The sequence below is a fragment of the Fistularia commersonii genome, chromosome 1 (assembly GCF_037954325.1).
Source record: "Fistularia commersonii isolate RoL2024-O1a breed Wild chromosome 1, RoL_Fcom_v1.0, whole genome shotgun sequence".
NCBI lineage: Eukaryota > Metazoa > Chordata > Actinopteri > Syngnathiformes > Fistulariidae > Fistularia > Fistularia commersonii.
In genome coordinates, this window is record NC_141284.1 from 847552 (window position 1) to 873625 (window position 26074).

The following is a 26074-nucleotide window of genomic DNA, read 5'->3' on the forward strand; positions in this document are numbered from 1 at the left end:
CAGATGTTTTTAATTATGACAAGATTTCCCCTCAGACCGCGCTGCGCTTTTAGCCACTCTCCTCATTTATTCATCGCCGGGTTTATTTTTAAAGACGCGCGAAAGCAAAAGTCCTCCTCGGGAGCAAAAAGGCAAAAAGTTCTCTTCATTTTTTTTTTTTTTTCGAATTAAATTTAATAAAATGTCAAATTCAAAAAAACATCTAAGAATCAAATGGAACTTTTGATATGATTTTTGTTTTGTTTTGTTCAGTTATTAAACTGCGATTGATTTATTTATTGTTATTTGTTATTTTTGTAATTCACATATGACATGTGAGTGCAGGGGTGAATGTGTGGCAACACTAAGAGCGGGATGAGTAGTATGGATAATGAATTATTGATTGATTTATTTATTGATTCAATAGTGTAATTAATGACTGACCAGGCGATCCGATAAAAACATGACATTCCAGCCTCGGTGTTGGAAATGTGACCGGAATTGGAAAATCGACAGGAGGGGAAGTTTGAGATTGCTTATGAGGAGACGCTGTCCCTATTAGTTTGCACAGTGACACACACACACACAAACACACACACTCACACACACACACACTAGCCATTCACACATGATGTAATGCATTTATCCAGGGTTTAGGCATTTTTACACCTCAAATTCTTCTTTATTTTATATTTATTTTTTATTTTTATCCCCCCCCGTCCCCGGCGTGGGAGCCGACGCCCACGCTTTTAATGCAACCTGTCGTGTTTGGTTTGCCTTATTGATCGCCGTTAATGATTTGCACGGGGGAGAAACAACCAGCGCTGAGTGGACTTTACTTGAATCACTTCTGGATACCGAGTTTTGAGCGTTTGTTCAGGCGCTTGTTCCGGTCGACAAAGGTGCGTTACAGTGTAATAACAGTGTAATAACAGCGTAATAGCGTTGTAACGACGTGGCGTCGTGACCTCCCGCGCCAAATAAACCTGGAATCGGCAAGAGAGCGTCTTTGTGATTCAGTCAAAGGTCGCAGGTATTGTGTAAAGTGACTTTTGTTTGTGTGTGTGTGTGTGTGATCTGCACTCCTTCCCGGACAGGCCGAGATTGTGCAGGTTGCAAACTTGTGCAAATTATTGGGCAATCTCTCTCTCTCTCTCTCTCTCTCTCTCTCTCCGGTGAAATCGGCATCCCTTTCCAATGTATAATAGCGCGTGGCCCTGCCGGCGCCAGAGCGGAAGAGGTCGACATGAAGACGCCAGCGGGATCCAGAAGCTTGGTGTTGCTGCTGTGGGCGCTGGCGGCGTCCTCGGTGACGTGTCAGGGTGCGACCCCTTCGCCTTTTCCGGATCCCCTCGTCCCGGAGAAACGTCCTAACCCCCCCCGTCGTTGTCGCGCCGCAGGTACCAACGATTGCACGCGGGAGCAGTTCCGAAACGGCGGCCTCTTCGACCCCAACTTCGACATTTCTGGGATGGCGGAAAGCTACCCGGACCAGAGGAGCTTCCGGGTGCCCTGCGCCGTGGGCTACACCGGATTCTTCAAGCTCATCTGCCAGAAGGGCCAATGGGCGTCCCGAGGCGATCCATGCCAGCGTGAGTAGGAACCGTCCTCTCCATGCGTTATTACATGTTACTACACGCTACTGCATGTTATTACATGCTATTACATGTTATTACCGCTTATTACATGATATTACATGCTATTATGTGTTATTACATTTGTTACTTGTTATTATGTGTGGTGTTACTACATGTGTTAATACATAGTATTAAGTGTAATAAGTTGTTATAATGTGTAATGTGTTATTACATGTTATTACACGTTATTACATGTAATAACTTATTATAATGTGTAATGTGTTATTATATGTTATTATGTGTTGTCATGTGTTACAACACGTTATTTGAGTTTTACTCGTTATTATTTTAGTTTGTGTAAGTACACGCTTTGAAGTTTTGTTACATGTTCATACATGTTGTTACATGTTATTACAAGTTATGACAGTTAGTACGTATTATTCCATTTTATGATGTGTAGTTATCTATTATGTGTTATGCATTGTCACATGTTATTACTTGTTATTAAATGTGATCACATGTTATAACATGGCATTACGTGTAATAATCTAATATTATGTGTAATGCATTTTTACATGTTATTATATGTTATCATGTATTGTTATAGGTTACTATAGGTCATTACATGTTTCCCTCATTATATAGGTTATTTAATGTTAGCACATGTTTATACATGTTATTACATGTTATTACATGTTATTACATGTTATTACATGTTATTACATGTTATTACAGTCACACAGGTACCAATGCAATGGAAATGACGTCGGGGGTCGGAAGAAATTTCATGCTACAACTTAAAAAATTCTCAATTACGTAAATAAACGCAGTGTTAGAAATGTGAAAGGGGCAGAACGCTATAATGTCGTGGTTGCGGCGGCGAAACGTCGCCGCCTCCAGTAATCCCATCTTTCCCGACCAGCGCGGCCGTGCGGTCACCCGGGCGACGCCCAGTTTGCGGATTTCCACCTGGAGAACGGCGACGACTTCGTGTTCGGCTCCAAGGTGGTTTACACCTGCCAGAAAGGGTAACACACACCTCACGCCGTCCGGTCAATGACTCTTTTGTCAGGTTACAAATGACGCTTAACGGAGGTCACGTCTGGTTCAGGTCAATAACTAGTTGTCAAACCCCCGTAAAAAGGTTTTCATTCATTTCAAGTCATAAAGTTAATCATTTATAGCAACGTATCAATGACCGACTATGAGACCGCTCAATGAAATGATAACGATGCTCACGCTAATAATATAATAATTATAATGGTATAATAATGGTTTATTCACAAGCAACAAACGTATGGATTTCTGATGAAACGATAATATATTGATACAGTTATTCCACATGAATTAACATGTAGCTAGCTAGTAACAGGCTAATCACATTAATATTAATAGATTAGCAAACAAGAAAGTGCTTCTGGTCTCGTTGATGGAATGATATCGATGGCAAATGCTTGTAACATGTGATTGACGGTACAATAAATAACAATAAAATGACAAATTGACTACTTATGGTATGAAAAATGTATATATGATTAAATGAATATATGAATGAACAAGTAATAATCGTATGAACTCCTTCATGACATCCCAGTGATCAGAATTCAATATGATTGACAGATAATGATTATGATAATAATACACATTAACGGAATAATTGATGAAGGTGATAAAATGTATATCGATGAAGAAGGTCAGGCCGAGATTCTCAGCCCGACATCCGCGGTTGACCGACCCCGACGCCCTTCCAGGTACCAGATGGTCAGCAGGACGAACTTCCGGCGCTGCATGATGGCCGGCTGGAGCGGCGCCGTCCCGGTGTGTGAAGGTAAGGCTCCAGAGGACACCTGGTGCAAACATCTGGCCCAGAATCTGAGCTGGCTGCGGACCTCTTCCAGCCAGAACCTGCCCGCCCATCGACGTGGACCAGAACATCCAGGTGGTCGGGGACCCGTACGACGCCAAGTACGGCAACGTGGTGCGATTCTCCTGCAAGCAGAGCAGGGAGTCCCTGATCGGGGAGATGGAGATCTACTGCGACGAGTTCGCCGAGTGGAGCAGCCCGCCGCCCAAATGTGAAGGTGTGTAGTAGATAATCATTATCTGTCAATCATATGGACCTCCGTCCGGCGCATCGGACGCCTGTCCACCAGGAGCCTACGATCGCAACCGCACCAAGGTCCCGTTGGTCATTGGGGATCGTCACGGTGGAGCCGTGGTCGGACCCTCGCAGCAAGGAGGTCCCTGGTTGGCCTTTCTGTGCGGAGTTCCCATGTTCTACCCTGGTTCCCCTGAAGACTCCACATTTAATGAATGAGTGAAGGAGGGTGTGTGGTTGTATGTCTCCATAAGTGACCCCATGATGGATCCGGGGTGAACCTCTCGCGGTTTAGATCATGAATGAATGAGTGAAACCGATCCCAAGCCGCTCCGCTTCACAAACCCGCCTGTCTCGGCCCCGCAGTGGTGACTTGCAAGCCGCTCGATATCCCCAACGGCATCGTCCCAAGGGACCCGGCAGTGTACTACGAGAACGAAGTGCTGTTCTTCGAGTGCAATCAGAACTACCAGCCCGTCCACGACAGACCGTCCAAATGTACCAAGCTGGGGTTGAGAGCAGAGTGGAACCCGACGCCGCGATGCGAAGGTGAGATTGAACTTCGTCCACTCGTCCCCGTTGGCATCGCACCGCACTGAACGTCCTCCCCGCTTGCAGAGGTCACGTGTAAGCTGGTGCTGACGCAAAGCGACAAGACCTCGTATGAGCCGCCCAACAAGAACATCTTCTCGCCCCACGAGACCGTGAGGGTCACGTGTGATGACACGCATTATATAGGCAATCCGAAGCAGGTCACAGCAGTGGCCACCTGCTCAGACAAGGGGCTCTGGAGCCCAGACCCGGTATGCCAAGGTCAGTACCGCCGTTCACCACCATCGCATCGCCCTTGAAGGACAGTTGCACCGAAAATGACACCGGCGTCCGCCCGGACGTCAACGTGGGTGTCCGGCCGACGATGCTGACGCTTCATCTGACCTCCGACCCTGCTCTGGTTTCAGAGGTTCTCTGCACCAGGGCTCGGCCCTACGGTGTGTGGTGGTGGGACATCCAGTGGGAGGACAGACTGAGGATGGGGTTCTCTGCCAGATTTAGTTGCCGGCAAGGTTTTAAACCCAAAAATCACGCCAACGAAGTCACCTGCACCAGAGAGGGATGGACGCCTTCTCCGCCGTGTGAAGGTACCGTGACCTTGGACTCAAGGGTCCCAAAATATGAAGCGTGAAACGCTCCAGCTCTCCTGCATGAATGAGTGAATGAATACGATGGTTCAACATACACACAGGTAGACTCAACTCCCGATCCGATCTTTTCCCACAGCAATTAATTGCGACAGACTGGAAATAGAGAACGCCGTCATTACGAGTCAACATAAGTGGCATTACAGGTTGTATGACCAGGTGACCTATCGGTGCGTGGAAGGCTACGAGGGGCCGCAGCGGCAGAGCCTAGAGTGTCGTGAAAATGGCTGGATTGGGCTCATCCGATGCACCGGTAAGAAACAAGCCTCGCTGGACGCCGCCTGGGTCTTTCCCCTTTTTCGGAACAAAAAAGATAAAACCACGAGCTGCAGGACGCCGGCGCAGTGCTCCGGCTCCCTGGTCAGCTTCGATCCCGACCTGGTCCATTTTGGTCCGACAGAAAATCCGGGGAGCCCTGTAGAATTCGGACGCCTCTGAGGTAGCAGGATGTTGCCCCCATGCCCCTGTTCTGATTTCCCCCCAGAGAAAGCATGTGACAAGCCCCGGATCGAGGACGCTTCCCCCAAGGAGTGGTTGCGGTCGCAATACCAACACAGCAGCAATGTCTGGTTCAGTTGCAACCAGAACCCGGCCAAGAAGTTTGTCCTCACCTGTCAGCTGGGAGAGTGGACCGGATTTGAGAGATGCACAGGTGAGAAGGCGAGAACGTTCACAGTCAATTTCTGTGTGGAGTCTCCATTTCCCAGCCTTGTCTACGATGACCGGACAACTACAGCTGATGTGAGTAGGGAGACAAGTAGGAGAAGACTTGTAGTGTCATCTGGAAGGAGAGTAGATAACGAGACTTGGTGGTGGAATGAGGAAGTGCAGGAGCAGAGAAAGGGGTTGGCAAAGAAGTGCAACACTGAAGGGACTGAAGAGAGCAGACAGGAGTACAGGGGAATGCAACACAAGGTAAAGTTGGAGGTAGCAAAGGCCAAACAAAGGGCGTACGATGACTTGTATGTTCGATTGGACCGTAAGGAGTGAGAGAATGGTTTATACAGATTGGTAAAACAGAGACAGAAAGGACGTACAGCTGGTCCGGGTGATTAAGGATAGAGAGGGAAATGTATTGAAGGATGCGAGAAGAGTGATGGGAGGATGGAAAGAGTACTTTGAAGAGCTAATGAATGAGGAAAATGAAAGAGAGGCAAAGGTAGAAGAGGTGACTATTGTGGACCACAAAGTAGCAGAGATTAGTAAAGGTGAAGTCGGGAGAGCATCAAAGAGGATGAAGAGGGGAGAGGCAGTTGGTCCTGTTGACGTAGCTGTGGAGATGTGGAAGTGTCTAGGAAGGGCGGTGGTAGTTTCTGGTTCAACGGGATCTTAGAGAGTGAGAAGATGCGTGAGGAATGGCGAAGAATAAGGGATCTTTAAGAAAAAAAAGGAGATGTGCAGAAATGCAGTAGCTATAGAGAGGTTAAGTTGAGCCATACGATCAAGTTATGGGAAAAGAGTAGTGGAAACTAGACTGAGAGCAGAAGTCAGCATTTGTGAACAGCAGTGTGGCCTTATGCTTAGACAGAGTACTACAGATGAAGTATTTGTTTTGAGAATGCTAATAGAGAAGTACAGAGAAGGTAAGAGGGAGCTGCATTGCACTTTCTAGACCAAGAAAATCATACGGCGGGATACCGAGAGAGGAATTTTGAATGAGGAAGTCTGGAGTGGCAAATAAGTATGTTGGACTGGTGCAGGACATGTATGCTCGCTGTGAGACAGTAGTGCGGTATGCTGTAGGGGTAACAGAGAGGTTCAAGGTGGAGGTGGGACTCCATCAGGGATCAGCTCTGGACCCCTTCTTGTTTGCAGTGGTGATGGACAGGCTGACAGATGACGTTAGACAGGAATCTCCATGACGTGCAAAAAAGTGTCCAGAGGTGGAGGTATGCTCTGGAAAGGAGAGAAATGAAGGTTTGTCACAGCAAGACAGAATATATGTGTGTGAATGAGAGGAACCCAAGAGGAACAGTGAGGCTACAGTGAGTGTAGGAGATCAAGAAGGTGGAGGATTTAGAGACAACAGTCCATAGCAAAGGAGGGGGTGGAAAAGAGGTGAAGAAACACATTCAAGCTGGTTGGAATGGGTGGAGAGAAGTGTCAAAATATCAGCCAGAATGAAGGAAAGGTGTGCAAGTAAGGTGTGAAACCAGCGATGCTGTATGGTTTGGAGACAGTGGCATCAAGGAAGAGACAGGAAGCAGACCGGGAGGTCTCAGAGATGAAGATGTTTAGGTTCTCTTTGGGAGTGACCAGGATGGAGAGGATCAGGAATGATTCCATCAGGAAGACAGCACATGTTAGATGCTGTGGAGAGAAGGTCAGAGAAGCCAGACTGAGATGGTGGGGTCTTGTCCAGAGGAGGGATAGTGAATATATTGGTAGATGGATGCCGGGGCTGGAGCTGCCAGGCAGGAGGTCTGGAAGAAGACCAAAGAGAAGATCTATGGATGCAGTGAGGGGACATTAGAAGAAGATACAGAGAATAGGGTGGGATTTGCCATGGCAACCCCTGAATGGAGCAACCCGGGGCTACGAATGGATATGACATACAGGTTTTCAGTCGCTCCCTCATAGATGATGCCGTCATGCGCCCACGGGTGTGTTCTTTCCTGATCTTTCCTCTCCTTCAAACCACAGAATGTTCCAAACCAGAAATCCGGAACGGGCTGGTGGTCCGGATCCGGGACAAGGCCTACTACGCTTGCGAGGAGGGATACAAGCTACCCACCACTGGCTGGTGGGCCGAAGCCACCTGCATCAATGGCATGTGGAGCGGGATCAAGTACTGTCTGGGTAATGAAGGCGTGTCCATCCGGCAGCTTTCTATCTTCTTCAATCCACTAACCGACCCAGCATGTGGCGGGTTGTTGCCCCTTTCTGTTTGCCCATCTTCACCGCCGGGCCGTCTACCTTTTCAGAGGACAGCATGTGCAGAGAGGCTCCGGACATACCTAATGCCAGGCCGCACACCAAGAGGGGGTTCTACACGGTGAACCAGACCGTCAGTATTTACTGCAATGAGGGGTTCCAGGCCAAGGTCGCCAACCTGACCTGTGAACAGGGGAGCTGGAGCTCACATGGCTTGTCCCTCAAAAACATCTGTGTCCGTGAGTCATCGCTTTCAGTTCATCACGTAGCATTACCGTGTATGTCTCTATATGATGTGTGAATGACTGTGGAGAACCAGGGTTCTGATGTTCTAAGAGCTCCTGCAGGTTCTATTTGCTCCCATTATTCTTTTGTTGGATGGACTTTGTTCAAAATCTGGGTGGTGGTCAGAACCTCCACTTCCCAGCAGGAGGTCTCTGGTTGGCCTTCGTTGTGTGGAGTCTCCATGTTCTCCCCATGTCTGCGTAGGGTTCCTCAATGTCTGTATGTAAATGTCTGTATGTGATAGGTCCAGGGTGAACCCCACCTTCTGCCCGATGACATCTGGGATAGACTCCAGCATTCCCTCAACCCTGAATGCAGGATCAGCAGTATTGATAATGAATGAATAGCATATAAGACAGGGAGCAAGACTTGTACCACATGGTTTCCAAAATCCATGTTTGTTTTGGGATATTAACTGACTTTCTCTGAAAAGCCTTTCATGTCCGCGCCTCCTTCTGCTGACGCCTTTGTCGGCCATGTTGCCTTCTCACCGACCTGTCCTCTTCCTCTGCAGCCCTGGCCAAGCCTTGCGGCCCTCCACCCCGGGTCAAGAACGCCATCGTCACCGATTTGTACCAGCAGGAATTCACGTCCAACACCAGAGTGACATACCTGTGCCGTCCTAACTACATGATGGAGCAGAGCAACGAGCTAGTCTGCATAAACGGGTCGTGGGAGGGGCAAAACATCACCTGCACCCGTATGTAGTCCTGCTCTTTTCTGTCAAAAATAGGCACATTTCCAAAGAACGAATGCTTCTCTTTCTACCGATTGAAATCTTGTCCTCTTCACCGACGAGCTGGGGCTCTTTTTCTTGTTTTTTCGTGACAACATTTTGGGGCAAAAACGGCAAACTCCAATCATGTTCCGACCAGCCGTCAACACAGGAACAGTATTTAGGGAGCCGGCGGAAAACAGGCTCCGTTTTCTGGGGAATCCAGGCATGGGTACTAAGGTTGCAGTCAGTTGCACCACGAGGGTTGATGGACCATAACAACATTGTACTCCAAGTACAATGTTGGAGTGTTTAAACTGGAGTACTTCCAGTTTACACCCTCTTTGGACGTACTCTGAATTGGTCCTCCTTGTAGTTCAGCATCACTGCAAACAGTATCTCCACCTCATCACTCCACTCTGCTCACCATTGTCCATGCCCACAGTCGCCGTAGTTCCCAGTAGACTGGACGGGAAATAACTTGTGTGCACCAACCACATGCCTGGCATAGATACTGCAGGGTTTCTTGTTGTTCCCCAACGTCACTTGTGCACAGGGGTCATTTCCATATCATCCCCTCATGGAACTATTGATCACAAGAAGTTTAAATCCAGCGTCAGATCTGGGAGGTACCGAGAAGGTCCCGATGACGGAACGCCTTTGGACGTTCAGTGGGTTATCAGCATCTGCGGCACGCTGGCTCAACAAGAGTTCAAAACGTCGGGTCATTTCTGTCCACAGCTACGTCGTGGAATTTGTCAATAACAACCGTAGTTTAGTCCTCGGCATCGTTTTTGCTTTTTCTCAGAGTACTGCGAGAAGCCCAAAGACGTGGAGGTAGCCGTCGCCTTCATCGAGAACAGAGACTACTACCTGGAGGGGGCCGTTCTGAAGTACCAGTGCTACGGCCCCGGGGCCAAAAAGGAGGGCGAGGCCGTGTGCGTGGACGGGGAGTGGAACGCGACCTTCACCTGCAGAGGTGAGCGCCGTGGTGGGACCTGGTGGATCAAGTCCGTCGCCCTTCACTAAGCCCCGCTCTTCTTGTTACCTTCGCCAAGTCCAACCAGTTGCCCAACCTGTCCCTGCCCGTCGAGGAAATCCCAGGAGATCACTTTACATTAGGTTACACTCATAGTAACGTTGCGGGCGCAGAGGTTAGCACGGCCTCCTCGCAGCCAGAAGGTCCCTGGTTGGATTCTCCAGATGCCTCCCAAAGTCCAAACACATGATGGAGGTTCACTGGAGACCCTACATTGTACTTTGAAATGTGAATGAGGGGGTGATTGGTTGCATGTCTACGACGCTAATGAAACATTGTCTAGCTTATCTCAGCTTATCTAACCGTATCCTATCTCATTCAGTCTCATCTGATCTAATACCGACGTATGTTTTCTTATCTCATCTCATGTAATCAGCTTAGCTTAGCTTAGTGTAGCTTAGCTTAGCTTAGCTTAGCTCTGGAGATATTGACTTCCTGTTTGTCTCCCACAGACGCCGCTCCGAAGGATGACACTTCTTCACAGGGGAACTGAACTGATCGCAAATCTAAAAATTTCTATTTCAAAAATAGATCTTAGAAACGCTGGTGTTTGGTTTTCGAGCAGTATTTTGTACAGAATCCATTTGTTTTTTAAAACCTGAATAAAGTGTCGCTCGTTCCGACGTCCGCTGTCTTTTGTTTTCGCAAACATTTCTGTGAGTCCCGCCTCAGAGTTTCCGTTGTTTCTGAAAACGTTAGGAAACAACCGGCGCCAATCGGCGAGAACGGACTTCCAAATGAGAAGATCCGGTTTGGATCTCCTGTCCGTCTCCTTGAAAATCAGAGGATGAGTTGATGAGGAACGCGACATTTGTTTTTCTCTCATGCTGTGAAAACAAATAAAGGGGCGATTTCTGTGTTCAAGCCTCTCGGGACACTTTATCGACTTTATCGTCATTTGTGTAATTCCAGCGCGTTCGTCCCCGTATGTGGACGCCTTTCTCCAACACGTCCAAATATGGACGTCTTGAGTTCGGAATCGGGCTGCGGCCAACCCTGGCTGTCATTGGGCGAAATGCGGGTCGCCGTTGACCAATCACAGAGCCTTAAAAGCGCTCACCCTCTCACTCCAGTGCCTTGCAGCCACACCTGGAAGGTATCTCTTCAACGTCGTACCTCAGGGGTGTCAAACCCGTTTTCACCACACTGGCCTCACCAGAAGAACGGTTGTCCTTAAAGGGTATCAGTATAAATGGAACCAAATTTAATGTTAAATAAAAGTAACTGCTCCTTCATGCTAAACAACTCTGACTTCATGACTCATTCAAGAGCTTCGCATCGGCATCAACTCTTGTTGCGCAGGCATGGATGTGGATAGGCTGCGATCTAATGGCGGGACGCCGTCACTGCGTCACTTCGGTATGAATTGTGGGAAATGCAGTTTCTGGTTTTCGATCAGGCCTTTTAAGACGTTCCCACGGGCCGCATCAGATGACCTGGCGGGCCACGTTCGGCCCGCGGGCCTCGAGTTTGACACCAGTCCTGATAAAACCCTGAAATGACCTGGTTTTTAATCCGAGTAGATTTGGCACCGAATCCTTGCGCTGCTTTTCCTGCCAACAGTTGGTCAGCCAGTCAAAGTCAAAGTACAAGTGCACAATATTTAGCTTTGACACCAAACATTTACAGGCTTGTAAAGTTACAAGTGTTAAGAAAAGCAGGGAATTTGATGGTGTCAGGAAAACAAGCTTTATTCCGCTGGGTGCCACCTGGATATTTGGATACTCGTTGGAAGAAGAGTGAAGCGAAGAGTTAATGTCCTCAGACTAGATACACAAGTGTTGGTCAACACACACACTCACACACACATTTGCGGGAAATGGAGTCGATATGTTTTGTGCAACCCTGTTCATCCCAGGGATGAATCACCAGTGTTGTTGTCCTGAAGAGATGTTAGTAAAACAAGGGTTGGTCTGGTTCCTCTGGTTGAGGAACACATTCTGCTGGAGTGTTTTTGTGTTGTTTTTTTTCCATTCTCTCGTCTTTTCTTATCCTTGTTGTTGTTCTTTCTGCTGTCTGTTTATTTGTGGAAGTCTTTCACTATCTTTTAATTGTCTCTCTATTTTTATTTCTACCCATATTTATTGATACTGTAATTGTTGCGCCGCTGTGACAAAAAAAAATCCCCTTTAGGGATCCATAACGTATATCTTATATTTGTTATTATAACTATTATTATTCATAGTAGTGGTACATATATTATTAATATATATTATCATTGTGATCATTATTATTATTGCCATCAGCATTTTCATTATTATTTTTATCATTATTATTATCTTTTGTATTTTTGCAGTTACTATTTTTCTGTCTGTGTTTTTGTTGCTGTTTATTTGTGATTATTACACCTGATATGCCTATATATCATTATTGTAATATTGTTATCATCAATGTTATTATGACACTGATGATGACGATATTGTTGTTATTATTATTACTGTGCTGATTATTTTTTTCCTTTATTGTTTCCATTATTATTTTTCTTGCTATTATTATTGGTGGAAATGTTGCGAGCAAAATCTGGATTTAAAAAGTTAAAAATGTAGAAAACAATGCCTTTAATTGATATTTTTTTTTAAACACATTTCATAATATCAGAAAAAAAGCTATGTAAATTTTGAGAAATATCCTCATGATGATGAGCGGGTGAATGGTTGTATGACTCTATATGCTGCCCTGTGATTGGTTCGGGGGGAGCGCGCCGTCAGTGGGGCCAGGCTGCAGTGGGGCCAGGCTGCAGAGCCTGAGCACAGGATGAGCATGAATGCATGAACGAGTGAATGAATTAATGAGTGAATGACTTAATGAGTGAATGCATGAAAGAGTGAATGAATTAATGAGTGAATGACTTAATGAGTGAATGCATGAAAGAGTGAATGAATTAATGAGTGAATGACTTAATGAGTGAATGCATGAAAGAGTGAATGAGTGAATGGATGAATGAGCGAATGCATGAACGATTGAATGTATGAACAAGTGAATGCATGAATGAGTGAAGATTAAATGGGTGAATGAACGAATGAGTGAATGCATGAATGTGTGAATGAATTAATAAGCAAATGAATTAATGAGTGAATGTATGAACAAGTGAATACATGAATGAACAAGTTAATGCATGAATGAATAAGTGAATGCATGAATGAGTGAAAGGTTAAATGGGTGAATGAACAAATGAGTGAATGAATGAATGTGTGAATGAATTGATAAGTGAATGAATTAATGAGTGAATGCATCAATGAGTGAAAGATTAAATGAGTGAATGGATGAATGAGTGAATGAATAAATGAGTGAATGCATGAAGGAGTGAATGCATGAAAGAGTGAATGAATGCATGAATGAGTGAATGCATTAATGAATGAGTGAAATATTAAATGAGTAAATGGGCGAATGAGTGAATGCATGAACATGTGAATGAATTAATAAGTGAATGAATTAATGAGTGAATGCATGAACAAGTGAATACATGAATGAACAAGTTAATGCATGAATGAATAAGTGAATGCATGAATGAGTGAAAGATTAAATGGGTGAATGAACAAATGAGTGAATGCATGAATGTGTGAATGAATTGATAAGTGAATGAATTAATGAGTGAATGCATGAACAAGTGAATGGATGAATGAGCAAAATGCATGAACGATTGAATGTATGAACAAGTGAATGCATGAATGAAGAAGTGAATGCATGAATGAAGAAGTGAATACATGAATGATTGAAAGATTAAATAAGTGAATGATTTAATGAGTGAATGCATGAACAAGTGAATGCATGAATGAGTGAATGCATGAAGGAGTGAATGCATGAATTAATGAGTGAAAAATTAAATGAGTGACTGGATGAATGAGTGAATGAATTAATGAATGAGTGAAAGATTAAATGAGTGAATGGATGAATGAGTGAATGAATTAATGAATGAGTGAAAGATTAAATGAGTGACTGGATGAATGAGTGAATGAATTAATGAATGAGTGAAAGATTAAATGAGTGAATGGATGAATGAGTGAATGAATTAATGAATGAGTGAAAGATTAAATGAGTGAATGGGTGAATGAGTCAATGCATAAACAAGAGATTGCATTAACACGGGAAACAGGCGGAGGACGAGTTGTGCTTGTCCGACACTCGGCCTGTTCTTCACAACCTCATCAATCCTTGCCTGGAAGATTACTGGAAGTGTGTGTGTGTGTGTGTGTGTGTGAGTTGTTGTGTAATCCCAGGGGGCGGGCGGATCTGTCCGGGGCACCCTGGGCCCCCAGGAGGACTCTGACTCTGGACAAACACTCTGTAGTTGTCTGCGCCGCCGGATCGCCGAGCCGCTAGCCGAAATGCGAGTGTGTGTCCTGGTGTTGTTTGCCGAGCTGTGGGGGCTCGTGGCGGCGGCCGCCGCCGCCACCCCCAACCCCACCGCCGCCGCCCCCAACGCCACCGCCGCCGCCCCCAACGCCACCGCCGCCGCCACCACCGCCGCCACCACCCCGTCCCCCGAAGGTAATCCGCTTAATGCCGTGGAAGCTCCCGGGAGTCCCGTCCTCAGCTGTCCTCCCTCCTCCAGCCTGCCCGCCGCCGCCCCCGATTCCCAACGGCGCCGTGAGCGAAGCCACCAGGAAGCAGGCGTATCGGGAAGGAGACGTGATCCACTTCGTCTGCGAGACGGGCTTCATCTCGGGCCTGACCATCAGGTACCGCTGCTCCAACCACACCTGGGAGGCCCTCCACGCCGGGAGCTGCTACCGTGAGTCTTACTCTGCATTCTTTTTTAATGAAACAAATGACTAGTTTTACAAAAACATAAAGATATGTTTTGGTAGAAATGAAAAATGTGAAACAGACATGATTAAATCAGCAAGTGAAAAAAAAATGTTTTATTCAAAAATCCGCCATCATCCCATTTGTCAATGACGCTGTTGATTATTTATTATTAATATTTTGTTTTTGATTATTAGAAAAATATTTAAATATGAAAATGTTTCACATCACTGAAGAACAAATGAATGGATTTACATTCATGATTAAATCAGTAAATTAGAAAAAAAAAATATTATATGAGAAACCACCATCATTATCTTTGTCAGTGACGCTGTTTATTTATTTATTCATTTATTTTCGCTCTTCGAAAAATATTGAAATAGAAAAAGTGTTTCACATCAATGAAGAACAAATGATTGGATTGACAAAGACATGAAAACATGTTTTGATAGAAATGAAAAAGTAAAACATACATAAATAAATCAGTAAGTAAAAAAAAAAATCTAAAATCCGCCATCATTCCTTGTCAATGACACTGTTAATTATTTATTACTAATATTTTGTTTTTAATGATTGGAAAAATATTTATATATAAAAATGTTTCACATTATGAAGAGCAAATAAACAGATTTACACAACATACATGAATAATCAGTAAATTTTAAAAAAAATTCAATAAAAAACCACCGTCATCACCTTTGTCAGTGACGCTGTTTATTTATTTATTCATTTATTTTCGCTCTTAGAAAAATATTTAAATAGAAAAAGTGTTTCACATCAATGAAGAACAAATGATTGACAAAGACATGAAAACATGTTTTGATAGAAATGAAAAATGTAATGAATAAATGAATGGATTCAAAGATAAAAGATACATGAATAAATGTAAATAAATTTAAGGTAAAAAAAAAAATCCGCCATCATCACCTTTGTCTATGACACTGATTTATTTATTCATTTTTTTAATCATTACAAAAATATTTGATAGAAAGAAAATGATTACTCGACAATCCACCATCATCGCACAAACGCAACCATCATCTCGTTTGTCAATGACATTGATTATTTATTTAATCCTTTTTTTTAATTAAACAAATGACTGGATTTACAAAGACATAAAAACGTGCTTGATAGAAATGAAAACCTTGATAAATCAATGAATAGATTCAAAGATAAAACATACATGAATAAATCAGTAAAAAAATATATATATATATTTTTCTAGAATCCACCATCATCGCACGAGCACAACGATCATCACGTTTGTCAATGATATTGATTGTTTATTTTTTAATTATTAAAAAAATATCTGAATAAAATAAATGTTTCACATCAATGACGAACAAACAAATGGATTGACCAAAAACATAGAAACATATTTTGAGAATAATTAAATCAGTCATTTAATAAGTTAAATGAATAAATAAAATTTATATTTAGTCATTTAATATAAATAAATGATTCAATATATGTCAGTATTTTGAGATGGATGTCTTCATTCATATTTTCATATAAATGAATGAGTAAGTAAATAGAATCAAACATTGAACATACATGAATAGATGAATAAATAAAAAATAAAAATACACATCAAAAGAAATTTAATTTAAAAAAAAAGAATTACCATATAAGAATACATAAAACATATTTTAATATAAATTGACCGACAGATTGAAATATACCTGAGTAACTAATATATAAAAAAAAGTTTATGTATTATTGTAGAATTAACATTTATTCTAGGAGCAGAAGAATCATCACATTTGTCAATTACATGTATTTATTTATTCAAATAATTATTTAAAAAAGGAAAAACAAGTAGTTAAAATATAAGAAACATTTCATATCAATAGTGGTTAACAAATTAGTTTTAAAAAATGAATAATGAGTTAATTAAAACTTTTATCCAGGAAGATAAATGATTATAATCAAAAATAAAATACACATGAATACATCAAGAAATAAGAACTAAGAATACAGCTAATATACAGCTTATATAAATAAATCAATACAAATCTTATAAAAATTAATAAAAATATATTGTATTGTAAATTAGTAAATAGAATAAAAACATAAATAGAAATTCTAAATGAATACATCAGTAAAAAAAATATTTCTTCATAATCAATGACATAACCAATCACAAAAACCAATTTACAAAAACATAAAACCTATCATATCATATCATATCATATCATATGTAATAAACTATATAGTATACTTAAAAAATAATATTTTAGATGCATGAGTAAATGAATAATTTCAAATAATTCCATTAATAGAACAGCATATTAATATATCACTGAATAGATATTTATTTATTGTTATTTATTATTTTTATGTATTAATTTGTTCAAATATGTATATGTATGTATTTATATTATTCTACAAACCACCATTATTGCACAAGAAAAGAATAATCATATTCGTCATTGACGGTTCATGATTTATTTGTTTACTTGTTTATTTTGGGAAATATTTAACATTTGAAAATATAGAAGATTTTTTTACATTCTTTTTTTTCATTAAAAAAAATTGTTGATTTGCAAAAACATAGAAACATCTTGATATAAATGAAAAAAATAATAATGAATAAATCATTATATATAAATAATTTTTATATCATAATAACTTTTAATAAAAGAGTTCATTCATATTTTATTAAGAATTGATGAATTGTATCACACATAGAATATACATGGATACATCAAGAATATTTTTAAAAAATTAAATATTTAAATAAATGGCTTATTTCATAAAAAATAAATAAATAAATAAATAAAGTTTAAGAAGTTAAATAGATGAAAATGTTTCATGAATGGATTTTCAAAAACCATATTTTGAAATAAATGAATAATTGTAAAACAATTATATAGAAAAATTAGAAGAAATGATAAAAAGAATCAAACATGAAACATACATGAAAACATCAATAAAATCCATCATCATCACATGAGTGGAAGAATCATCACATTTTTCAATGACATTTATTCATTGATTCATTTTTTTTATTCAATGTAAGAAATGTTTGACATCAGTGGAGAATGAAGGGGTGGTTTGATAAAAATCAATACATGAATAAATAAATAAAAAGATTTAAACGTGAATATATCAAGAAGTAAAATAATAATGCCTGTGAAAATAAATAAATGTCTACATTGATAAAAAAATGAAATAACGAATAATCTTATGAGAAAAAATAAAAGCATAACTTAATATAAATCAAAATAGATTCAGACATAAAACATACATGAATACACCAATAAATAAAAAATATTCATTTTTATTATTCTCAAAGCCACCATCATCACACGAGCGGAAAAGTCAATCAATGATTTTATTTTATTTTATATTCAAACATATAAGAAATAATAATAACAAATAATAATGGTGATAATAACTAATAATTTATCAAATACAATGATAATAAGAAATAGTAATAATGATAATGAATTATGAAATATAAAATATTAAAAAGTTATATACCTTAGTATTTTCTAAAAGATGAGTTTTTAAAAAAATATGATATAAATAAATAGCGTCAATTATGAAGCACTCAAGAAATAAAAAATAAAAATACAGTGTTCTAGAAACACATTTTTTCAATGACATTTGTTGTTTTATTCGGTTTTTGTAAATAAATGGCTTATTGATTAAAAAATATATTTCAAGAATAAATGAAAACATGTTTTAATATAAATAAGTATTTATATATTTGGACATGATTGAATATATCAATAGATAAGACAGTTAAAAACTAATGTTTTCACATCAATAAAGAACAGACATAGAAACATATTCTTATATAAATTAAAAATCTAATAAATCAATAAATATATTCAAACATACTACCTGTACATGAAAACATCAATAAATAAAAAATAAAAATACATTTTCTAGAATCCATTCTCATCGCAAAAGCTAAAGAATCATCACATATATCTATGACATTTATTTATTTCTTCTTTCATTTTTTCACTAGATTTAATATATAAGAACTAGTAAATATAAAAGAAATGTTTCAGATCAAGGAAGAAAAAAAATTATTTGCAAAGACATAGAAAGATATTTTAATATAAATGACTGATTGAATAAAAAGATAAATTAATATTTTAGATGAAATACTTCAAACCTACACATACAAGAGCAGACCGATAAATAAAAAGATACATATCTGATAAAATACAGAATAAATTAGTAAATTGATTCACGCATACACCAATTAATAATATTTATGTATTGTTCTCAAATCAACCCCATCATTGCAATTTAACAAATCATCACTTTTGTCATTCATTCATTTATGTATTTATTCATTTTTTATTTATCCAAATAAACATTTAAAAATATATGTTTAAATCATTAAATGATAGATATTTATTTTTTACCACATCACCACATTTTTCAGTCATTTATTATAAATTTTTATTTCTTCAAAAAATATTTTAAAATGAGTTAACATACAAGAAATTAAAAAAAACAAGTAATACAAATAATGCAAAATTGATTGGATAAAATAATAATAACAATTAATGGTAATGGACAAATAAATAAATGTGTGTATATATAATACACACATTATATATTTTCCAAAATGTGAGTTCATGTTTTACTCAAAATAAAGAAAAAATTGAGTCAAACCTAAAACACGAATGAATACATCAAGAAATAAAAAATAAAAATTGAAATTTAATATAAATAGATGACGAATTAAATAAAATAATAATTAATAATATTGAATATTTTCATTTAAATAAAAATAATTTAAAATATATTTCAATATAAATTAATGCGTATATATTTTTTTAAATGAATACATGGTTGTATAATGTTTGATATAAATACATTTGTATATATTCAAAAATAAATGTATGAATAAATAGATATTAATATGCTTCCTGTAAGTAAATGAATACTTTGATGAAAGTAAGTTAGCTTTATATCAAGACTAAATAAATATTTTTATACAATTAATAAAGATTTTCGAATAAATCAATTCCATCTGCGTTCCGCTATTTTCGCAAACGCGCGGGAACTTTCATCATTATTATTATTTCCAAAAGTCTGGCCGCCGTCCTGAACGCGACTGAGCGGTGTGTGTGTGTGTGTGTGTGTGTGTGTGTGTGTGTGTGTGTGTGTGTGTGTGTGTGTGTGTGTGTGCTCCGCAGTGAAGCCGTGCCCTCTCCCGGAGGAAACGCCCTACGGCTTCTACAAACTCATCCGAGGGGAGGACTTTGTCTTCGGCTCCACTGTCAAGTACTTCTGCAAGGACGGGTACGTGAGGCGCCACGGCGACGCCTCAGAGAACATCACCATATGGAGATATTCAGCCCTGGTTTGGTGTGTGTGTGTGTGTGTGTGTGTGTGTGTGTGTGCGCTGCAGGTATCGAATGGTGAGCAAGCACGACACCAGGATGTGCATGCTGGACAACTGGTCCCACCACCTACCCGTATGTGAACGTAAGGCCTCCGAGTCCTTCCGCGGTTGAGATCGATGGATTCGTTTGTTCGATTCACCCGCTTGTGTTTTTCCAGGTCATGTGACCAAAAATTCAAAACCGTAAATATCCGGTTTATCTAGTGTTTAACAACCGTCAGGGTTCCAAGTCCAATGAGGGGGCGAACGGTGTCTCCATAACGGTGATCTTGTGTTGACGCAGCGATGACCTGTGACCCCCCGCCCGCCGTCGGGGGCCTCGTCATCCAGAACCTGCCGCAGAACGAGGAAGTGATCCTCCCGCACCGCTTCCTCCGCTTCAGCTGCGACGGCCCCAGGAAACGCCTCAACGGCTCCTCCGTGCTGATATGTGGCGAGGATGGGCGGTGGGACTATCCGGTCCCCACCTGTGAAGGTCAGGACAAAGAGGTCATTTGGATGGGGGCGAGACATGTATGTCTCTATATGTGGCCCCGGTTAGCTTGGCGAAACGCTTCCGTGAAAGGAAAACTCCTTCCTGCTGAGTGTGAGGGCTACTTCCTGCCGGTCTCGGGTTTGTTTTGGACTCAAACTTCCCATCCGCAGGCGGATATGTTGTTTGGTGTCAGCGATCCTGATGGACACCAGATAGCGTTGAAACGGGGCGCGTGTTAATTCCGTGAATCCGATCGACCGAGCCAATGAATGAATCCAGGTACGTGTTGTTTTTATTCCTTCCAGATATCGCGTGCAAAGTCGAAGAGATGCACCCTGACCTCCGTGTGAGGGGGAGGCCGCCAACCAACAGAACCTTGGAGATAGGATACCAACTCCAGTTTTACTGCAGAGGCGACAGCACCCTGGAGGGAGCTGTGGAGGTGGAGTGTCTCCCCACCGGCCAGTGGAGCAGTCCCTTCCCGAGGTGCTTCGGTAGGTTCATTTCAAGAAACTGGGGTTTGAGGTGGGGGGGTGGCGGTAGAGCTGGCGCCCCTCCAACGGGAATGGGAAGGTTGGCGACTCCATCCCCTGCTCTTCCTTGGGCAAGTATGCCGAACCCCTCCGGTTGCACCCTATGGTCTGGTTAGTAGTTAGCGCTGGCAGCTCCGTGAGATGAATGTGCATGAATGGGATCCACAAGTTGAGACCCCCTGAAAACGGCAGCTCTTGACCATGTGGTTAAGCATACTTTCTCCGTCCACGCAGGAATGTGCAACATCCAGAACATTCCCAAAAATCTCGTCTACGGCCCTACCTCTTGGTGGATAGTAAAGGGGCAGAAGTTGAAGTTCTCGTGCCTCTATAGGCAGCAGTTCCTTCGTGGGGCTGCGGAGGTGCAGTGCGAGGGCGACGGACAGTGGAGTCACCCGTTTCCAACATGTGGATGTAAGTAATCGCCGAACTCCCGAAACGGTTTGGAAGCCATACCTACAAAGTAAGTATCCAGGGATGTAAACTCGTACCCTCTCCGCTGGTTCCTAAGCACCGAACCCCTGCGGAAAGCCCCCTTACCTGCTGGACGGAGACATCAAGTACCACACTCAACCCAGCTACCAGCACGGCAACAGGGTGCAGTACGTCTGCCAGATGTACTACGTCATGGAGGGCGGGCCGTACAAGACCTGCAACGACGGGGAATGGAAGGGGGCCATCAGATGCATCAGTGAGTCGCCGCGGGGGGGCTATCCCAGCTCTGATTGGTCGAGAGGCGGGGTTCACTCTGGACCGATCACACATATAGAGATGTCCGTCCATGTGGACGTCCAGACGACGTCTCCGGTGAAGCCCCTGCATGTGGTTGGACTTGTAGGCTCCACTCATGTGGGAGTCCAACCAGGGACCTTCTGGCTCGGTTAAACATTCACATGGAAAAGTCGTCGAACAGCCGAGAAATAGCACCTGAACCGAAGCAGCAAAACGGCGAGTCACGTGACCTCTCTTCTCCGCCTCCCCGCAGAACCCTGCATCGTGAACGAGGAAATCCTGGATTCGCACAACGTCCAATTCACGCACGTGTACGCCGACAAGATGTACTCCAAACACAACGACGTCATCGAGTTCTCCTGCAGGAGGCGGACGAGGCCGACCAGCCGCGTGGCGATGCGTCAGCGGTGCGTGGAAGGCGTGATCACGGTGCCCATCTGCCAGTGAGGGGCGTCAGGAGAAGATTGGACTGAAGAGCCGCAACGTTTGGGAGGTCCTGGTGCTCCTGAGCGCCGCCTTCTGCGGCTCTAAGAAAGCCCGCCCCTTGTTTATGGACACATTTGGAGCGGCGGCGTGGCGTTAGCGCTAAAGCGGGTTCGTGAACGCACGATGTGGAAGTGAAGAATTTGACAAAGTGAGTCTAGGGGACGCTCTCCGTGCACGTGGAATACCAACGCCCGAATAAAGCTGCTGTATCCAAACCCGGACCCTTGTCTTCCTTGCGGCGCGTCGTAGCAAAGCAGAGGTCTCGTCCGGTCTTGTAGTCATTCGTTCACTCATTCATTCTCCATTGCACTCATCCTCGGGGTCATGAGGGGGCGGAGCCTATCCCAGCGGTCATCGACCCACTCCTCAGAGAAGTTCACCCGTTCAGAGCTCACAGATCCAACCGGTGACTTGAGGTTCTCAGTCATCCGGGTCCTGGTGAATTCTTGTCCAGATCTTCTTGTCGAGGCAACTGCTCTTGAACATCCAACAGGCTTCTTGTGAGGAGTTTCCGGGGTTGTTGTTGGGTCTGGGTTCTGGCGGCTTGTTGGGTCTCAGGGGGTTGTTATGCTCCTGGAGGTGTCGTTTGTTGGGACAGAGGAGCAACTTTTGGAGATCACCTGGATCTGAAGGTGAAAAGGTAAAGCCAGACAACCTGTTGGGTCGGTGGACTGAAGCTCATGAGGGTTTGGATCCCCTGACGCTGCTCAACCCCTGATATGCTGACATATAACAACCCCCTTCGACCTCGCTTCTGCCCACCGACTCTTTCCATTTCCACAACAAGCCACCATAACTTGGACTTAGAAGTGAAGTGAAGGAAGAAGAAATTCAAGTCCAGTCGGACGAGAACCGGTGACTCCGTCGTTGCCGTCACGAAGATGTGCAAGACGTTCAAACTCCTTCGCAACCGTCCACGCGAGCATCGCCCTTCATTCACAGGGTCGACGTGGAGTTGACGCTTCGCCTGCCGTATGTTTTTTGACATTATTGTTTTCCTTTTAATCCCAATCCGGCCTCGGCAGCAGAGACGTGACCCCGTCCTGGGATTTTTTTCCTCTGGCCTTGAACCGCCAAACCTGGAATTCCCGGAAAAAGTGACGCAACGATGGAACGACATAAACGGCGCAAAAAAGTACAGGTTTACAAAACTGTGACTCACGTCTATGTGGTTGATTGTCATTTAAGAGAGTCATCGCACCATCTGATCACAACTGACCAATCACAGGCCATCGGCCCAGCTGGCCCCGCCCCCGACGGGTCACCATCCACCGGAGCGTCGGCGGCGAGACCTGGAAAATTATGGGATGTCTCCGAAACGCAAAGCCGATCCAGTCGGAACGAGCGACGTCATCATTTCAGCGGACGCGGTTTTCTCTCTTCGGCTCAACGAATTCACTCGAGAGTCGGGTAGCAAAAAGAAAGACAAAATATGAAGAAATAAAATGTTTTGAAAACGTGTCTGACCTTTTTTTTTTTATTGTTTTTTGCAGAATATGAAAAGTATCTGGGCCGGCGTGGGACCGGATGGGAGCGGGAAGATGGATGAAGCATATAAAAACAAGATTTTTATTCAGAGCCGACAGGAAAATGATATAAGAATGCAGAATGAACAACGCTCGACAATAAAAGCCGGTAAAATCAGCAGAACAAAACCCCGCGAGACAACGTTTTGTTGGATCGATCGTGATTTTAGATTTCGATTTTTTCACCGGACGGGTTTAAGGGTCTGCTGCAAACACTCGAATAAGCGAGGACTCCGACCGCTCGGCCTACTTTGGTTGTATTGGACACGTGTCAGCAACTTGTTGATGGCGTGTTGCAATCCAGCACGCTTTATATAATTCCGGGACTCACCAAAACACACACAGATCTGGTGCGGGTCATGGCGTTGTGGCTGATCCTTGTGTGTCTGCAGCTGTGGGGGCGCCTGGACCTCTGCCGGGCCCAGGAAGGTGAGCATCAGGGGGGGGTGAAGCCGCCAGATGACGTCAGACGATGAGCATCGCGGATTTAAATCGGATTTACTTTGAATTGGCCGTTTTAGTGTTATTCTATGTTTGTCACGCTAGCATTTTCTAGCCCTTGAATCAAATGCTTGCGGCTGGCTAGCTAGCTAGCTAGCTAGCTATTGTCAGGTTCCGCCGCGTGAACGTAAAATAAAATCCTAGATTCAGTCGACATGGAGTCTCCGGGTTCCTCAAGATTGGAACGTCATGAAAATTGGAATTTATATTGAAATATTCATTTGACTGACAAGCCTTTTAGAAAGTCTATGAGTATTTAGAAATATGCTAGTTTTTCAATCACAAAGTTTGAAGTCAGAAACAATGACTTGTTTTCAGCATCACAGCAAATAAATTAAAAAAAAAAAATGTAATTTTTTCACTGAATTTTTCCGTGTCTTTTCTTTTCTGTTGTTTTTGAGAACATTGGAGGAGAGCCACCATTGAACAACTATCATTTTACAAAATATTTCAGAAACATTTGCGAGAATGACATGCACACACTAAACCCTGTCAACTCTCATCGTCATTCCACTGCTCACTGTATATTTTGTAAATATTATATTTGTTATATTTGTGTTGCTGTTGTGTCTAACAATGTATGTCTTTGTCCATTTTGATGCCATGTTGACATCATGGGGACTACAGATGAAAAATAGCCTCTGGCTAATTCTGTCTTTTTTTTACTCACGTTTTATTCATGTGTTTTATAAAATTACATTGTCCCCTTTTGAAATAAACTAATTTAATCTCCACCAGGCTCTCGGAGAGGGACGGCGGTGGAGGAGCGCAATCCGACTTAGAACACGGCGTCGTCCGCGTAAAAATGGAAGTTGACGTGTTTTCCGAAACGCGCTGATCGGACGTATCGATCATCTTCACCTTCAGACGCATCGATCTGCCGAAGGCCTCCCGACCTGGAGAACGGGGACGCCAAGCAGGCGCCGAAGCTCACGTACCGATATGGAGACCGGGTGGGATACACCTGCGGGCGCCATCACGTCATGGCGGGCGGCCCTGACAGAGTCTGCATCGGCGGTGAATGGAGGGGGGAAATCAGGTGTCTCAGTAAGTAAAAGATAATATCGTGGCTCCTGGTTCGTGTCCGACGAAAATAAGATTTTAAAAACGGTAAATAAACCAGGAGGGGTTCTGTGGGTTTGGGGTGAACGGAGGTTTTCAATTCACCCTCTCGTCGTCTTCAGCCATCACTTTTATGATTCTACTCTTGAAGACCATCGGAGCTCCTGTGTTGGAGCTCAGTGTCTCCAGCGGGTTGCAGGAGCAGCCTGAGATCCACCTCCGCGCTCTCTCTTGCAGAACCCTGCACCGTGACCGCGGAGGACATGGTCTCGCACCGCGTCGCCCTCGAGTACCCGTCCACCTCCAAGATGTACGTCGTCCACGGCCACTGGATGAGGTTCAGGTGCGCGGCGGGGACGACCGGCACGAACGCGGGGAACATGCGGCAGAGGTGCGACGACGGCGTGCTGCACGTGCCCACGTGCGAGGACCCTCGCTTGTGACCATGAGCCGGCGGCAAACGTCGCGTTTCAGATGAAAGAAAATGAAAAATGTCAGCGCTCAGCGTCCGGCCTCGTGTTATTGATCAGAATATAGATTCAAGTTGTGAGAATGACTGGGCTCTCTGGTGTCGCTGTCGCAGAGAGCAGCATCACTGACTCTTTTATGAATATTATAGTTATTAGCGAGTAACTCCGCAGCCCTGGTACGAGAGAACGGAAGAAATGGATCACGAGTTCCCGTCGGTGCCGGCCTCCCGTCTCCATCTCCTGCTGTTTCCAGGCAGGAGGCCGCCCACGGCGAGATGATCTTCAGAACCTGACGTTCCCCCCGATCTACGAGGAAAGTCCCGTGGGACGACTGGGTCGGGATCAAACTTTCGAAGCCGCGTCTGACCGATGAGGCGTCCGTTCAAAACCCAATGAAAGA

At 42.9% G+C, this 26074-nt stretch overlaps 2 protein-coding genes across 2 annotated transcripts; both read left to right on the forward strand.

Moving 5' to 3' along the window:
- Positions 1–879: 879 nt before the first annotated feature.
- Positions 880–22324, forward strand: LOC147236990 (complement factor H-like). The gene is made up of 25 exons (XM_086163866.1): positions 880–1012; positions 1188–1301; positions 1380–1571; positions 2479–2584; positions 3308–3384; positions 3455–3637; positions 4021–4203; positions 4273–4467; positions 4614–4793; positions 4933–5106; positions 5338–5505; positions 7497–7652; positions 7778–7966; positions 8527–8712; positions 9536–9706; positions 10840–10862; positions 14023–14254; positions 14319–14498; positions 19681–19786; positions 19896–19972; positions 20173–20364; positions 20670–20858; positions 21132–21311; positions 21409–21588; positions 21883–22324. Exons 2-25 carry the CDS (start codon positions 1226–1228, stop codon positions 22074–22076), a joined length of 3789 nt encoding a protein of 1262 aa, XP_086019992.1. The 5' UTR covers positions 880–1012; positions 1188–1225; the 3' UTR covers positions 22077–22324.
- A 1547-nt stretch (positions 22325–23871) lies between these two features.
- On the forward strand, positions 23872–25745 carry cfhl5 (complement factor H like 5). Its single transcript, XM_086172681.1, has 3 exons — positions 23872–24070; positions 25010–25189; positions 25442–25745. Exons 1-3 carry the CDS (start codon positions 24001–24003, stop codon positions 25645–25647), a joined length of 456 nt encoding a protein of 151 aa, XP_086028807.1. The 5' UTR covers positions 23872–24000; the 3' UTR covers positions 25648–25745.
- Positions 25746–26074: the final 329 nt, after the last annotated feature.